The sequence below is a fragment of the Andrographis paniculata genome, unplaced genomic scaffold (genome assembly GCF_009805555.1).
Source record: "Andrographis paniculata isolate CXL003 unplaced genomic scaffold, ASM980555v1 Contig52END, whole genome shotgun sequence".
Classification (NCBI taxonomy): Eukaryota; Viridiplantae; Streptophyta; class Magnoliopsida; order Lamiales; family Acanthaceae; genus Andrographis; species Andrographis paniculata.
The window spans coordinates 6,162,063-6,177,715 of record NW_026137587.1 but is presented as its reverse complement, the minus strand read 5'-3'; the positions used below and the strand labels follow the sequence as shown (position 1 = coordinate 6,177,715).

At 33.4% G+C, this 15,653-nt stretch overlaps 2 protein-coding genes across 10 annotated transcripts; both read left to right on the top strand.

The window, feature by feature from the left end:
* The first annotated feature begins 365 nt into the window (after positions 1–365).
* Positions 366–6,827, top strand: LOC127254541 (E3 ubiquitin-protein ligase JMJ24). Of its 6 annotated transcripts, none has more exons than XM_051279691.1 (15): positions 366–585; positions 831–967; positions 1,224–1,825; positions 2,363–2,508; positions 2,589–2,688; positions 2,803–2,935; positions 3,011–3,158; positions 3,240–3,924; positions 4,067–4,396; positions 4,930–5,325; positions 5,404–5,476; positions 5,864–5,949; positions 6,114–6,233; positions 6,329–6,399; positions 6,504–6,827. In XM_051279691.1, exons 3-15 carry the CDS (start codon positions 1,277–1,279, stop codon positions 6,601–6,603), a joined length of 2,937 nt encoding a protein of 978 aa, XP_051135648.1. In that variant the 5' UTR covers positions 366–585; positions 831–967; positions 1,224–1,276; the 3' UTR covers positions 6,604–6,827. The 6 variants fall into 6 exon arrangements, with proteins under 6 accessions (XP_051135648.1, XP_051135647.1, XP_051135649.1 ...); XM_051279690.1 differs by having other exon boundaries at positions 831–984; XM_051279693.1 differs by having other exon boundaries at positions 367–585; positions 831–984; positions 1,224–1,795.
* A 3,428-nt stretch (positions 6,828–10,255) lies between these two features.
* On the top strand, positions 10,256–15,321 carry LOC127254105 (uncharacterized). Of its 4 annotated transcripts, none has more exons than XM_051279000.1 (16): positions 10,256–10,882; positions 12,311–12,420; positions 12,506–12,613; positions 12,691–12,726; positions 12,865–12,975; positions 13,068–13,151; positions 13,228–13,346; positions 13,482–13,583; positions 13,684–13,800; positions 13,940–14,005; positions 14,113–14,179; positions 14,276–14,329; positions 14,468–14,557; positions 14,714–14,749; positions 14,841–14,867; positions 15,069–15,321. In XM_051279000.1, exons 2-16 carry the CDS (start codon positions 12,361–12,363, stop codon positions 15,192–15,194), a joined length of 1,203 nt encoding a protein of 400 aa, XP_051134957.1. In that variant the 5' UTR covers positions 10,256–10,882; positions 12,311–12,360; the 3' UTR covers positions 15,195–15,321. The 4 variants fall into 4 exon arrangements, with proteins under 4 accessions (XP_051134957.1, XP_051134960.1, XP_051134958.1 ...); XM_051279003.1 differs by lacking the exon at positions 10,256–10,882 and adding an exon at positions 11,875–11,893; XM_051279001.1 differs by lacking the exon at positions 10,256–10,882 and adding an exon at positions 12,081–12,102.
* Positions 15,322–15,653: the final 332 nt, after the last annotated feature.

Here is a 15,653-nt window from a genome sequence, read left to right as displayed (position 1 = left end):
ATATTTTTGATATAATATAATTAAATATTTGATGTAATAATTTTATAATTTGAATAAAAAATACATATAGTTTAAAATTAAAGTAAAGAGTGATGTATATGCCGACACCAAACAAACCATTTTATTATTATTATTATTATTATTATTATTACTAGTATTATTTTTTATGACGCGAATCAAAGAAACCAATTTTAATTTGCTCTTTCGCAGTATTACTTTTCTTGGGCTGAATTAATGGATCATATGAATATTTTATTTATTCGTTACTAATGGGCCAAAAAAATTTGCGGTGAAATTCTGACTTCATTCCTACTCCAAATATGACTCTTGGGCAAAAAATTAGTATTGAAATAACTAGGGACAAAAAAGAGAAAAGACTACTGAATGCTGTCAGTACTTCGTGGAGTCGCAACGACGTCGTTCTGGGTCTCCTTCCCCAATCCCTACTGCAAATACCGTTCCGCAGGGCAGCAGGAAATCTTTGCCCCATTTAACTTATTCTTCAAAGCTGCGGGTTTTACGAGGTCTCGGAAGAGAAGTTCGAATTTAGCCCGAAGTCTGCGTCTGCAAGTCCATTCTGTTAAGGTATGTGTGTTGCCCTAAAACTTGCACATGAACGCGAATTATGGGTGTTGGCAACGTTTTTATGTGTTTATATGTTTATGGATTGTAATTTTAGTGCAATTGGTAGGTTTTGAATGTAAAAAATTGTGTAGCCGCTGCGTTTTATGCCCGCTGGCAGTTTGCTGATTGCGAGAATTCTATTGGCAGGGATTTTTATTTAATTATGTACGTGAACTAGGGTTTGATTTTTCAAGAATTTACTGCAGGAGTGAATGCCCTTGGAAGGTATGGCGATCGCGCATGTGCTCCTTGGAAAGCCCGACTGGTTTTAATTTGCGTATCAAGCATTGGATGCGAACATTAGTGAAGAGAGTTTTCTTCGTTATGCTCGTTTCGCTTGAAGGTTTTGATTGACGAAATGTAATTGTGATTGTGAACCCATATGCTTGCTGAGTCTGATTGAAACTGAATTTTTCCGTTGTTAGTTATGTTCTGTCATTTTACACGCCCCCACCCCCAAACAAAAAAAAAAAAAAAAGCAAAAACAAAAAACAAAACTTGAACATTCCATATGATCTTCTAGGAAAATTTGAAATGGCAATGAGCTCTGCTCATTTCATTTGTATACTTTTCATGATAGTGAAATATATTTATTGCAGGTTAAAGGATATTCGGTTTGCTCGCTTGTTACCTCTTGAATGTTGCACATTTTATGATGGATCATCAAGGTGGTGCTGAGGACAATATAGGAATTCCTGATGATCTGCGGTGTAAGAGATCTGATGGAAAGCAATGGAGATGCACTGCCATGTCCATGCCCGACAAAACTGTGTGTGAAAAGCATTACATACAGGCAAAGAAAAGGGCAGCAAGTTCTGCAATGCGAGCAAGCCTGAAGAAAAAGCGAAAATCATTAGGTGAAAGTGATATCTATTTGGAAAGTAAGAGTGATGATATGGATCTACCTCTTAGCTCACAATTTGGTGATTATTCTGGCTCTTCTGGGAAAAAGAAAAAGGAGAAATTATCCAAAAACCAGGCAAAATATTCACCTGAGGCACCGCCAGGTAGGAGTTTTTCTGGTCGAAGTTCTTTGAGGTCAACTGATGATCTTGAAAGAGATGGTTCTGAGTATGAAGATAGTAGGAGATGCTATAGAACACCGCCTACGTCTGCTGTAGATTCTGATAGAAGCCGGTCGCAGAAGATGTTTGAGATTAGTCCTATGACGGTGAGTGGAATACTGTCCGGTGTGAATAAAGTAATCCACCAATCTCTTAACATTTTATCTTTTATGCTGTCTGCCACAGTGTCCTATCTTAATTAGCTGGTTTAGTAACAGTGTATGCTCATGCCAAATGGCATCAAGTAGCCTTCTTAGATCCCTCCCCACAAACCCCAACCACCATCCTGACCCACACAGAGACAAACACAGGGAGTTAAGATTGAACACAGCATTTTCATAAGCTGTTGGCTCATGAGAATCCATCTATGATTCTGATATTGTTCTCTTATCTTAGTCATTGTAGTGATAGCCCATGATTATTTCTTTGTCGATATCAATGCAGTAGAATCTGGATCATGGCAACCGATGGCTGCCAATTGCTAGCCCTTGATTTGAACTTAATATTAATGCAGGCTTCTTGTCAGCATAGCTGAATTCTTGAGATGCTGCTTTTTATATGAAATTTATTATTGAGTGGCTCAGATAATTCCATATGTTTGATATTCATTCCACCTTTCTTCTATGCACTTAATTTACTGAGAGAGAGTATTTTTTCTTTTTCCTCTCTCGCAGGAGGCTTCTGATGGAAGCTTGGAATCCTCTGATGATGATACTGGGGAACAGCCTTGTCACCAGTGTCGAAGCAGTAACAGAGATAGAGTGGTTTGGTGCCTCAAATGTGATGGAAGAGGATATTGTGAAAGCTGCATTGCAACATGGTTAGACAAATACCATCTAAAAGAACCATTTTCTTGTCTTTCTCAATTCTAAGCTGACGGTACGATGTGTTATTTCTCAGGTACTCTGACATCCCAGTAGAGGAATTCCAAAGGCTCTGTCCTGCATGTCGTGGCACATGTAGTTGCAGGGTGTGTATGCGAGGGGACAATCTGATTAAGGTAGTAATCTTTCCCTATTTATTCCCATCATTTTAAACTTGTGATTTGGTTTATATTTTTAAAGATAATGGTGCTATCTTGTCTGATAGAATCTTTATAAATGTTTTTGTTAAGGCAAGGATTAGAGAAATACCTGCTAAAGATAAGTTGCAGTACCTCTACTGCCTGTTAGCTGCAGTGCTTCCGATAGTGAAGCAGATCCATGCAGTACAATGCTCTGAGGTAGAACTGGAAAAAAGGCTCCGAGGTATGATTGTCCATGCCTTTTTAGATTGATGTGATAAATATGTTAATAATCAGTATATGCAATTCTGTGTTTCAGGAAATGAAATCGATTTGGGCCGAACTAAATTAAATGCTGATGAACAGATGTGCTGGTTAGTTGGTGCATATTGGCTTTCTATTTGCATATGCTTTTCTATGGCATGCATGAGAATTTTTTTTTCTTACTTCACAAAATTGAGAACATGGTAACAATATTTTTGCCCCTGATTGGCTCTTTTATTTTCTCTAAATATCTTGGAGTTATTCTTATGTTTCCCCTGTTACAGTGATTTCTGCAGGACACCTATCATCGATTATCACCGACACTGCATAAATTGTTCTTATGATCTATGCCTTAGCTGTTGCAATGATATCAGGGAGGCATCCATGTGTTCTGTCAATGAGGATATGGGTTCTGTTGGTAATGAATCCCAAAAAAATGATAAATTAATAGTGCGCAAGCCTTCATGTTTGTCAGATGTTCAGTTAAATTCATTAAAAAAGCTCACTGATTGGAAAGCAAATGCTGATGGAAGTGTTCAATGTCCGGGAAAGGCACATGGAGGGTGTGGATCCTCTGTGTTAACTCTGAAACGCATCTTCAAGATGAATTGGGTGGCCAAACTAGTAAAAAATGTTGAAGAAATGGTTAGTGGTTGCAAGATAGATGATTCTGGTAATCCTGAGGAAATTTGTGATGGTCTCAAGCTTTGCCAAGCTGCACACAGAGAAGACAACGACAACTTCTTGTATCATCCATCTTCAGAAACTCTGAAGAATGATGGGATTAAAGACTTCAGAATACATTGGAGAAGGGGGAAGCCTGTTATCGTTAAGAATATTTTTGATGCATCTGCAATGGCTATCTGGGATCCTCTGGCTATATGGAGGGGGGTAAGAGAGACAGCAGCAGAGAAGATGAAGGATGAAAATATTATTGTGAAGGCCATTGACTGCAGGGACCGGACTGAGGTATACCTTTATTCAGTGGGAATTTGTTTCATTTTTTTACCTTTTAAAAACTCCACCTTTGGCCTAAAGCTTCCTTTTGTGTTTCTAGAATTCAGTCAATCATTTTCCAGTCTGAATCTCTTTTTGTCTTCTTGTGCTGCAGATTAGTATTGAGCTTGAAGAGTTTATCCAAGGATATTCTAGTGGCAGATTGCAGGATAATGGCCAGTCACAATTATTAAAATTGAAAGATTGGCCTTCACCTAGTGCTTCTGAAGAATTTTTGTTGTATCAGAGGCCTGATTTCATCAGTAAACTTCCGCTGCTTGAGTTCATCCACTCCAAATGGGGTCTGCTAAATGTAGCTGCAAAACTGCCTCATTATTCCTTGCAGAATGATGTGGGTCCCAAGATATATATCGCTTATGGGGAAGTGGAAGAAATTGGTGATTGTAATTCTACGGAGAATTTGCATCTAAACATGCGTGATATGGTGCGTGCTGTTGCATTTGTACTACTGTTTAATACTTTTCCCTTGCTTCCATGCTCTGTATAACTGCCTGTGCCTGGCTTGGTACTTTTGTGATTTGTTAAAATGCTTAGTCTTTAGATCTATCATATATTATTTAAAGGAATAGAATGTTGAAATGGTAGAAACAGCAGTTACGGGAGATCCTGATTGATGTGCTTTTTTTGTATTTCTAAAGGAATTGCAGGGTGAATGATTGGCTGTTGGATAGTGTGTGGAATATTGAAGAAAGGTTCTCTAAGGCGTATGTGTGGCACTTTAAGTCTAATTGCTAATTGTAGAAATTCATCTTAGTAGAATAGAATATCTATAGTTTAATTCGGAATATTCTGTAAATGATAAACTGTTGTTTCACTCTTTAGTAGTAGCAAAAGTCTGCTAGTGTTGTGCTAAAGACAAGTCATTTTCCTCTTGCTTCACTACTTTGTTTCTCTTATCATGTTTAATGCCTGTGTTGATGTGGGTAATTTAATGACTATCTGCTGCCACAATGTTAGGTATTTCTTTTGGTGCACATATGTGAGGCGAAGCTGACTGGAAAAGAGATGCAAGATGATGCTGTGGCACAATCGGATAGAGGGTTGGACAGTGATACTGAGATTTGCGTAAGTGGCAGCGGGCACATAATCTCAACTGATAGGCTGGATGGCTATGAAGCAGATGAAAGGGCAAATGAACCTGAGAAAAAGGATGATCTAGAAATTGAAGGAAGTAGTGTTATTGAAGAAAAAGGTATCAGTTGTTTTGAGAATAAACCTGGTGGCAAACCTTTGAAGATGCAAGCAGGTGCGCACTGGGATGTCTTTCGTCGAGAAGATATCCCCAAATTAATGGACTATATATTCATCCACCAAATGGATTTTGTGAAGTCCAACCATGCCCTCGGTGATTATGTGAGTTAAAAATCTTGTCCTTTCTTCTTTTCCAGGAAATATCCTTTCTTATAGCTAAAACTGCATTCTTCTTATCAGGTATCTCAGACTCTGTACGACGGGTCAGTATACTTGAATACTCATCATAAAAGCAAACTGAAAGATGAATTTGGTAAGTCCATAATTATGTCACCTTAAATTTGTTTATGTCCAACCAGGCCAGTTGAATGTCTGAACCCACCTGGAAGTCTCTAGATAATGAACTTTTCGGCATTGTGTTATTCAATGGGTGTACAATTTCAGGTCAGAATTCGTCTTTTAGGTTGGAGGGGAACAAGTGTGAGTCGAAGAATAAAAGAGAGATTGTCATTTGTTAAAGTACAGCTCTTGTATTATGCATAGAATAAGATTTGTAGGGTGGGTGGGCAGTCTGCATAGAACACGCAAGCAAAAATAATTTGAAAAACATATGATTTTACTCAAGGCTGATTTTTACTCTGGTTATACTACTTTGTATCTATTAATAAACTGGGATATGATTTTCGGATTTTGCTCACAGGAGTGGAGCCTTGGTCATTTGAGCAGCACATTGCAGAAGCAGTATTCATCCCTGCTGGTTGTCCTTTCCAAGTCAGACATCTTCAGGTGGGCACTTCTTGGCCATGCCTAATCCGATTACCCAGCTTCTGCTCTATGTTGGTTCACGGTTTTAACAATCCTATAACTTGTATCGGTCCTGCACATAATTATCGTATGGTTGAGTGTAAGAAGCTTAAACTCATTTTTTTATCGATCTTGTATTTTCTCAGTCTTCAGTTCAGCTGGGACTCGATTTCCTTTCCCCCGAAAGCCTTGCTGAAGCTCAAAGAATATCTGAAGAAATTCGTGGACTCCCAAACGACCACGAAGCAAAGCTCCAAATATTGGAGGTCGGGCATTCTCCTTTTCTCCAGATTGATCTTACATACTAATAGACTGAAGAAGTTCCTAATTCCTGTATACGACTGTTTAATGGATGTTTCAGGTGGGAAAAATATCATTGTATGCAGCAAGCTCAGCGATCAAAGAAGTCCAAAAGCTTGTTCTCGATCCCAAGTAAGCCAAGCCAAGCCAAGCCAAGCCAAGCCGTAAATTTTAACAGTAGATTTTTGAAGCTGTAATTCTTCAACAACGCAACGCAATTGCTGTTTTCTGTGCAGGCTAAGAACTGAGCTTGGTTCCGAGGATCCTAATTTGACATCACTGGTGTCCCGGAATTTAGACAACATGGTCAAGCACAGACAGATCTCTTGTACCTAATCCATCCCATCCTCAAGGTATCGAACTCTATTCTATTCTTCGGTCATAGAAATAGTTAGTTATATATATATATACGAATGTTAGAAATCATATCTGCCGAGGGGATCGATCATAACTTCTTTAACATCACTTTTTGAGATGGGCGTCAATTAAATGTGTAGAGCATAGAAACCATATTGTGATAATATTTCGTCACGATCATCAAATTGCCTGACCTTTCATTCCTTTCTTCTGTCTGTAGCTTAGCTCACATTGAAACATTTTATTTCATTCTATAAATATATAAATAATCAACCACAAATATTAAAAATTGTTTCTGAGGGTTCTGATCAGGGGTTAATTAGCACCATATTGATTAATTTTAATAGGATATAAATTAGAACAAATAATAAATTAGAGTAGAATAGACAACATATGTTCTATAGTGTTAATTTATGTGATGTATTTGCATTATATAAATCTATATTTTATGTTATTGATTTATATATAATGTTTTGTTGAAAAAATTGCTAACATCCGATTGAACACAATAATTAATATCTAAGATGGACCATAACTAACGCACCTAATACAACTTAAAAGTCAAAGTTAGCTCAAGTTCGCTTGGTTATAGATTTTAAATTTATTTTCGATTCATAGTAAAATATAGACTCTTCTTATTTCATGATAATGAGATTTTTTATTAGTCAGTGAAAATTATAGAAATATTTTGAAAATTTTTTAGGTTTGAGTGAAGTAGTTTTTATTGTTTTAAAAATAAAATATTATATTTTGTTGAAAATTTTTAATTAAAAATTGTGTACAGATTAAAAGACCAAAATAGTATTCTTTTTCTCAAAAAAAAAAAAAAAAAAACAGAAAAATAAGGGTGTGTTTGTTTGGGGGTTTGGATTTTGAATTGGGATTTGAATAGTAAAAATTTTGAATTTGAATAGTTGTATGATATGATATAAATAGGTGTTGATATGAGTTTTGAATGTAAAATTGATTTTTAGTATAATATAAAAAATAAAAAATAGATATTTGATTTGATATTTTTTGGGGGAAAAAATGGGATGAACAGGGGAAATTAAATCCAATCCCCCAAACAAACACACCCGTAAAAACTAATATATACGATGCAAGCATCAAATATATGCCAAGTCGAGGAGAATCATCCTTTCTCAAAATTTGATTTTCATTCAAAATTCAAACCCTATAGACTACGAAGATGTATATAAGACTTGTTATGTCCAAGTGTGTGTATATATATATATATATATATTTATTTATTTACTATTCAATTTAAGAATGAGTTTGGGTGCTGGTTTTTGGTTTGGATATTAAATAGTAAAATTGTGAATTGAATTATTTAATATAATATAAATATAAGTTGATGTGATATTTTTAATATAATATTAAATTTTAATTTAAAATAATAAATAAAAATAAATATTTAATCTGATATATTTTATTTTATTTTTGTAAAAAAATCACAACCAAACGCAACATCAATATTCTTTAAAGAAAGCCTTAAATCTCAACATCTTCAAGTTTTGTTTGTGACTTTGTTTAGTATAATTTTTTGTTGAGCCTAGTCTAAAGACTATTATGTTTGATAGCGGTTTACTCATAATTTATTCGAGTAATATTAACCGAAGATTCACACGCTATAAATATATATATATATATATATAACATGTTTCTATAAAACTATTTTGCACAAGTAATCATAAGAAGTTAGGGTGCGTTTGTTTGGGAGTTTCGATTTTGAATTGAGATTTGAATAGTAAAAATTTTGAATTTGAATAATTGTATGATGTGATATAAATAGGTATTAATGTAATGTTTTGAATGTAAAATTAATTTTTAGTATAATATAAAAAATGAAAAATAGATATTTAATTTAATATTTTTAAGAAAAAAAATTGGATGAATAGTTGTATTTAAATCCAATTCTCCAAACAAACACACCCTAAGAATAATAAGTAGACCAACTCCATGTGACCCGCAACTCTAAAAGTTTTATGACCGATAATAATAATAATAATGTCCTGAGTTACTTTAATGACAATATATCAACAACTCCTTCAACTCATTCAAATTTATACTCACTTTTTATTCGGTTTATCATTAAAAAATATTCTCATTTCTTTTTTAAGTAAAAAATCGTTTCATTTTTGTACTGTTTTTTATTGTAAAAAAAAAATTAACAATTATTACACACTTTTATTAAAACTCGTGTTCGTTCAAATAAACACATGTTTGCTTGACGGAAGGAGTATATAATTTAGACAACATCACAATTTAATTTAATTTTTTTGGAAAAAATAATAATAAAGAAGTACCTTTGAAAAAGTTGACAATGAATTATTCCAATTTTTTTTTTTTTTTTTTTTATTTCTTTACATATGTATATAGCTTTTTCATTTTATTATTTTGAATACTTCATTTGTACATTTTATGTATGTGCAATAGATAATATAACAATACATTGATTGTATTTCAAACTACAATAAATAAAATATAAAATAAGACAGTATGATGACCATAATTATTTAGAATTCAGATACATCTAATGTGGATAATTCAAATAGTGAAATGAATATACTGATTACGGATATAAAGGTATAATATATAAAACAATTAAAGATACTTTAAATTGACTTTTTTTAAAAAAAAAAAAAAAAAAAAATCTCTTTTCCTTATTTTAATCATTGATCATATTTGTTAAAGTTTTAATATAGTAGATAACTAAGTACCAAAATTAAACTAATGTTATAGATAATATATTAAAAGGATAAAACAATATACCTTACCTTCTACAAAAACTATTCAAATTAGAATTAGGAATAAACTTATTAAAAAATTACTAACAATAATTAATATTACCTAAATAAAAAAAGAAAATTACTAAAATTATAGCATTACCTAAAGAAACCATAACAAAATAAAAATAACAATAAAATTAATGTAGAATATGGTTACATTATTAAGACTTATACGCAACTATAAACACATTCTAATTGTTTGTTGAATTTTGATTCGAAATTTATTTTTCAACTATGAATATGCATATTTATATTATCTATTTTTTTAAATAAAATATTAAATGAAAATTTATTTAAATTAAAATAGAAAAAAATGCAGGACATCAATTGCATGCCCGCCACGTGCCCGGACAAGACCCACGTCTACTGGAAAGGCGAAAAATGAAAACCTCGTAGAATGCAATTTATCATCAATACTAAATTTAAAAAAAATAAAAAATAATAATAATAATTATTATTAATCTTTAATGTTACTGTTAATAATCTGACACAAATTCAAAACCTTCCCCAGCTGTACCATAACATAACATAAATACACTCGTAATTAATTTATTATTGTTCATCCAAATGCATAAACAATCTCGTACGTGTCCATTCATTTTTGGGATCCACTAATATTCCACGATCATATTTAATTACATATTTTAATTATCTAAAAAATTATATTTTATATGTCAGTTTCGGAATTCTCCCACTATCAACAGTGCTAAAAACGTGAAAACAGCAAACTAAAGTCGCAATTTTGAATTCCCTTTTCTAAACACACGACTTTTATCTTCACATGAAATGCCTGACCGAATATTGCTTCTTTCTTACCCGAAATTCACTGAATCTATCCTCGTTATTACCACACTTTCATTTCAAGATTTCCACTTCAACTAACATGAAATGTTTTTTGATTTTTTAATTTTTTGCTAAAATTATTTACTGCATCACCTCTCTATTTTCTGTTCTTCCTCCACAGAAGTCATTATCCAAAGATGGGATTTTGATTTTACCCCCAAATAGTGAGTTGTTCATCACTTTCTTTTTTGTTAACCCACTTCTCATAGTGATTTCTTTTTCAAGAATTAGTCATTAATAGTTTCATTTAATAATGGAAGAGTTTTGTTCATCTTCTTCCCAAGAACAAAAGCATTTAGCAAAATAGCAATCACTGGTTGTTGGTCTTTCTTCCCCAATTTTCTTTCTATTCGTCTGTTCCTCCAAAATTATTGCCACAGTTGTTGGGCTAATTTTGGTGCCTTTCACAATTTTTTGATTTTTCAATTTTTGGTTTGGTTATCAGATTTACCTGCTCTACTTAAATCCCCCAACTTTTATATTTTGCTCTTTCCTTTTCTTCTCTTCGCCATCGACGCTGCTGCTGGCTAAAGTACACCCTTATTTACGTGATGTACAAGTACTGTTATTGGTAGCTCAGTTTTGGAATTCCATTGATAAACCAATCGTGAGAAGAAGCTTTGAAGGTATGTCTGCTGTGTAAATTCATTTGAGGTTTTCGTTCTGCTTTACCATTGCTGTTCTTCGTGTTGATGTGAAATTACGATTGTGTCCCTTTCTCTGATTTGAAATTGTTGGTTGGGAATTGATGGGAGTTTAGTGGATTGTTGGTGCTTTGCTATTCACCATTGATAGGGTTTGGTGTTGAATGAGAAAGTAAGATTTAGACAGAAAGATTCATTGATTATTGATGAAAGAAAGATATACATATACATACACACATATATATATATATTGATAGATAGATATAGATATATTTTCCTGTTTATGACAAGAAGATTCAAATTATTTCCATGAGCAGAGCTGCAAAACAAAAAGGGGTAATCACAATCTAAGCATACCCTAATTTTGATCGATTCAATGAGAAAGGTTGAATACGAATTCTATATTCGCAAATTTTGTAAAATTGGAGTCTTTAAGTTCTATTGTTAGAAATTTTTCATTAATTAGAGTAATGAACATGGAAAAATAACAAGGGGCTAATCAATGTAAAAATAGTTTTTTTATTGAAATAAAAGTTTACTTAAACTGAATTTTATCGTATTTAGTTCATTCTCTTAACCTATACAAACAAGTCATCTTTGAAAGCTAAACTCAAACACGATAAAATTCAGTTTGGTTTGGTTCGATTCGTTAACCGCTCTTATCAATGAGTAAGCATAATTATATCATCCTTGTATATAGTTTGAACGACTCGCTTTATGATTATATTTCCACCTATGAGAAGGACGCTTTCTTTTTGTTAGGATTTGAGAATGTATATTTCTGTCGAGAAATGTTTATTAATTATTACAAGAGTTGAAAAGCGAACCATTTTTAGGGTACCTTGTATGCGGTGCTCAAAGCCAGCTAATGTTTGATGTGTGTATGAAAGTATTGGCGCCTCGAATTCGATGACGTCGAAATAGTTGTTTGATTGTGTTTATTGTTCAAGCATTGTTGCGGCTCGGAATATTATTTGAAGGTCAATTTTATTGGTGAGTCCAGATGTGCATGCATTTATTGCAGTTTGTTATGTATTGGAATCATACACCGCCCTATCTACGCTATTTTGGCTGTTTGCGGCGGAGAACGCTATACGGCGAACGAAAATGTTGTGTATAATGCATTTGTTAAATAGGTGTCAATTAGAAATTTAAATTTTTATAAACTTTTAGATGGGATTAGTATAGTGTTTACTTATGAGGTACACGATGGTACTATGATTTTAAAATTGTAAAATGGCGCGGTAATATATATAGTTTATAATTACCGTTTTGGCGTATGTATATTAAATACAGATAAGGAAGTGGTGTCATCGAGGAATATGGTTGAATTTTAAATATTTGTGTGTAAATGTTACCTAATTGAGATAGAAAGGTAATAACGAATGATTTGGTGTATTTATTTGGAAGGTATTCGAAGGGTCGAAGAACAAATAGAACCGAAATAAATATAGCTTCCTATGAAAAAATTAACATGGTGGAAGTGGCTGATGAAGAAGCAGCAGTTCTTGTTTGATGGGGTATGGAAATCGATTTTTTTTTAAAATTTTTTATTTTACTTAAATCATCGAATTTTTTTATCGATACTTGTGGTTGGAGCTACAGGTGTTCCGCGGATCGAAAATGAAGCAGCTTCCGTTTATGGGAGTTGTCTGTGTGGTTATCTTGTTTGTTCTTTATAGGACAACAAAATATCAGCATCAACAGACAGAGGTACTATCGAATTCGTTTTATTTTTTCGAGTCTTGCTTTTGACAATTGCTTCCGCTGATTTTTAATTCGTTTATCAGATTGACTCGAAGTTGCTCCCGTTCTACACATCTAAGGTATCTTAATATTAATTGTGACATTATTCGAAGCCTATAAGAATCGATTTTGCAGTCGGAAGTAGCAAGAATATAGAATCTTTAAATAATCTTGTTTCGTTTCCGAGAAAAACTAACTATTGAGGTTTTTTTATCCAGACTTTTGGCAGGGATAGGCCGAATTTAAATAGTTTACCTCATGGGATCATCGAGGCGAAGTCGGATTTAGAGTTAAAGCCTCTATGGAGGATGAGTGGTTCGAAGTTGAAGGTATAACTCAACGCCGATTCATTTTATTTCTTTTCCTAATTTTCGACTAATGAATTAAACTTGATGTCGTATACATGTTTTTGTATTTTCAGAAAAGCGTACGAAGCTCGAGTAATTTGCTTGCGATGCCTGTTGGAATTAAACAGAAGAAGAATGTGGATACTATTGTTCAAAAGGTACCGTAAAATTTGACGACCGATTAATTCATGGATTAATATCCAATGGCTCCTAATGATTCGTCTTTGAATTCAGTTTCTTTCGGAGAATTTTACCGTCATATTGTTCCATTACGACGGGAACTTAGATGGCTGGTGGGATTTGGAATGGAGTGGTCAAGCCATACATATAGTGGCTATCAACCAAACTAAATGGTAAGAGTGAAAGACACATACATCTTAGTCGAATGTGTGATCCAAAGGTTTCTTTGTACTAAGATTTTATAAATATTATTGTTTTATAACTTACGGGAGTCGTGGATAACCTTTTTTTTTAATTAATGTTTTTAGGTGGTTTGCAAAGCGCTTTCTACATCCGGCAATTGTGTCTGTATATGATTACATATTCCTCTGGGATGAGGATTTAGGGGTCGAGAATTTCGACCCGAGAAGGTACACATTAGCATATTTGTCATGTTTTCATATTATCATTTTCATGTGTTCCGTAAATGAGTTCTTTTTTTCATAATTAATTCTAATTTCCTTTGTTTAGATATCTTCAAATCGTAAAATCCGTAGGACTTGAAATATCTCAGCCAGCTTTGGACCCTAATTCTACGGGCATACATCACCGGATCACAATAAGAAAGAAAAGGAAGATATTCCACAGGTATGTAATAATTTGTGTAATTTCTAGGTGCCGTCAATATTTGTCACGCCCCGAAAAATCTAATACAAAGTCTTATTTACTTTTGTAGTTGTAAAATCTATTCAATTTCAATTTAACTTATCCGTACTATTTTGAGCAGACGAGTATACGATTCCAGAAGTAGTAGCAAGTGTTCGGACGGCATTGACAGGCCGCCATGCACTGGGTAAATTTGTTGCACATAGCATTCCCAATTTCTCCTTAATTCTAACACTGTTTGATTTCCTTTGTAATAATCGAGACTCGTGTTGGTTGCTGCCTATGGTTTTGCAGATTTGTCGAAGGAATGGCTCCCGTATTCTCGAGATCAGCCTGGAATTGTGCATGGCATTTGATACAGGTAATAAATAATTTCTGAACCGTAAACACACTTCGTAACCTCGACTAGATTCGCGTACTAAAAAGACATTGCATACGGCGCACCCTTTGTTTACAGAATGACCTCGTACATGGTTGGGGAATGGACATGAAGTTCGGCTATTGTGCACAGGTAAGAATCCACCCTTTGTTTAGCGTCGATCACAATACCCGCAATTTTTATTAGAGAATAAAATTCAAACCTTCATACTTGTACCTAGTACTAATACTATCACCTTTTCTTGTTTTGACAACCTTGTATTATTCAAAGGGTGATCGCACGAGGAAAGTGGGAGTAGTCGATAGCGAATACATTGTTCACCAAGGTATACAAACTCTCGGCGGCCAATCTGCAAAAAAGGTATCCTTCTTCACTCGGACATGGTGCATTATTCTCCCCTACCTATTCATAATCTCGAGATTTCCTCGAAAAAGTGTACTTTCAATTGTATTCTTACATCGCTATCGATCTATCCATGAACTTGACTTTCTTACATTTATGGTATGACCAATGCAGGTCGTCTCCAATACCAGTAACAAAGCCATTATGAAGGTACAAATTTTTCGGAGTTTTTTTTTTTTCATTGTCATTGATGAATTCTACTTAGATTCGCCATGTCTGATTTGGTTCTTCGACTCGACAGAGGCCCGGCGTGGATGTTAGAACAGAGGTGAGAAATCTTACTATTGTACATTAATTAGCCTGTTTTGTCTGAAATCTGGACAAAGGTATAGTCGACATTAATTGATAGCGTTTAGTAGATATATTGGAAAATTTTGATATTATTTATTGATATATATATATATTTTATGATTCCTATATTTTCAGAAACTTTCAAAATCTTATATAAACGGAGTCTTTATTTGTGCAGATACGAAGACAGTCTTCAATAGAACAGAAAAGGTTCAAAGAAAGATGGGAAAAAGCTGTGGAGGAAGACAAGGAGTGGGTCGATCCTTTTCCAAGGAGCAAGATGAGACGACGTCGTTTTAATTAATTCAGCAGCTAACCATCCCCAACCAAAAGTTACTACTACTCATTTTATCTCTTGTCTTCTTCTTCATGTCGTCTATCATTCTTGTACATTATTATTATTATTATTATTATTATTATTATTATTATTATTATTACTACATAATTATTTTTTTATCATATGTCAGCATTATTCATTATTCGATAGTTATTCAATCTCGTCTTTTCGCTTACTAACAATTTACCCTTCTAGAATTTATTATGAATATTGGATAAAAAACTGAAGAAAAAAAAGTAAAGGAAAAAATAGTAGGTTTTCTTTGTCCGGAAGCATTAGGAATAGCAAGTGCGTTTGATTTCTATTTGAATTTGAATTTACTTGAAATTAAAGTATTTTTTTAATAATAAAAAAAATATGGTTTTTTTTATAAAATATTATATCAATTATTAATTTTTTATATTTTTAAATTTTTAATATCCTAAT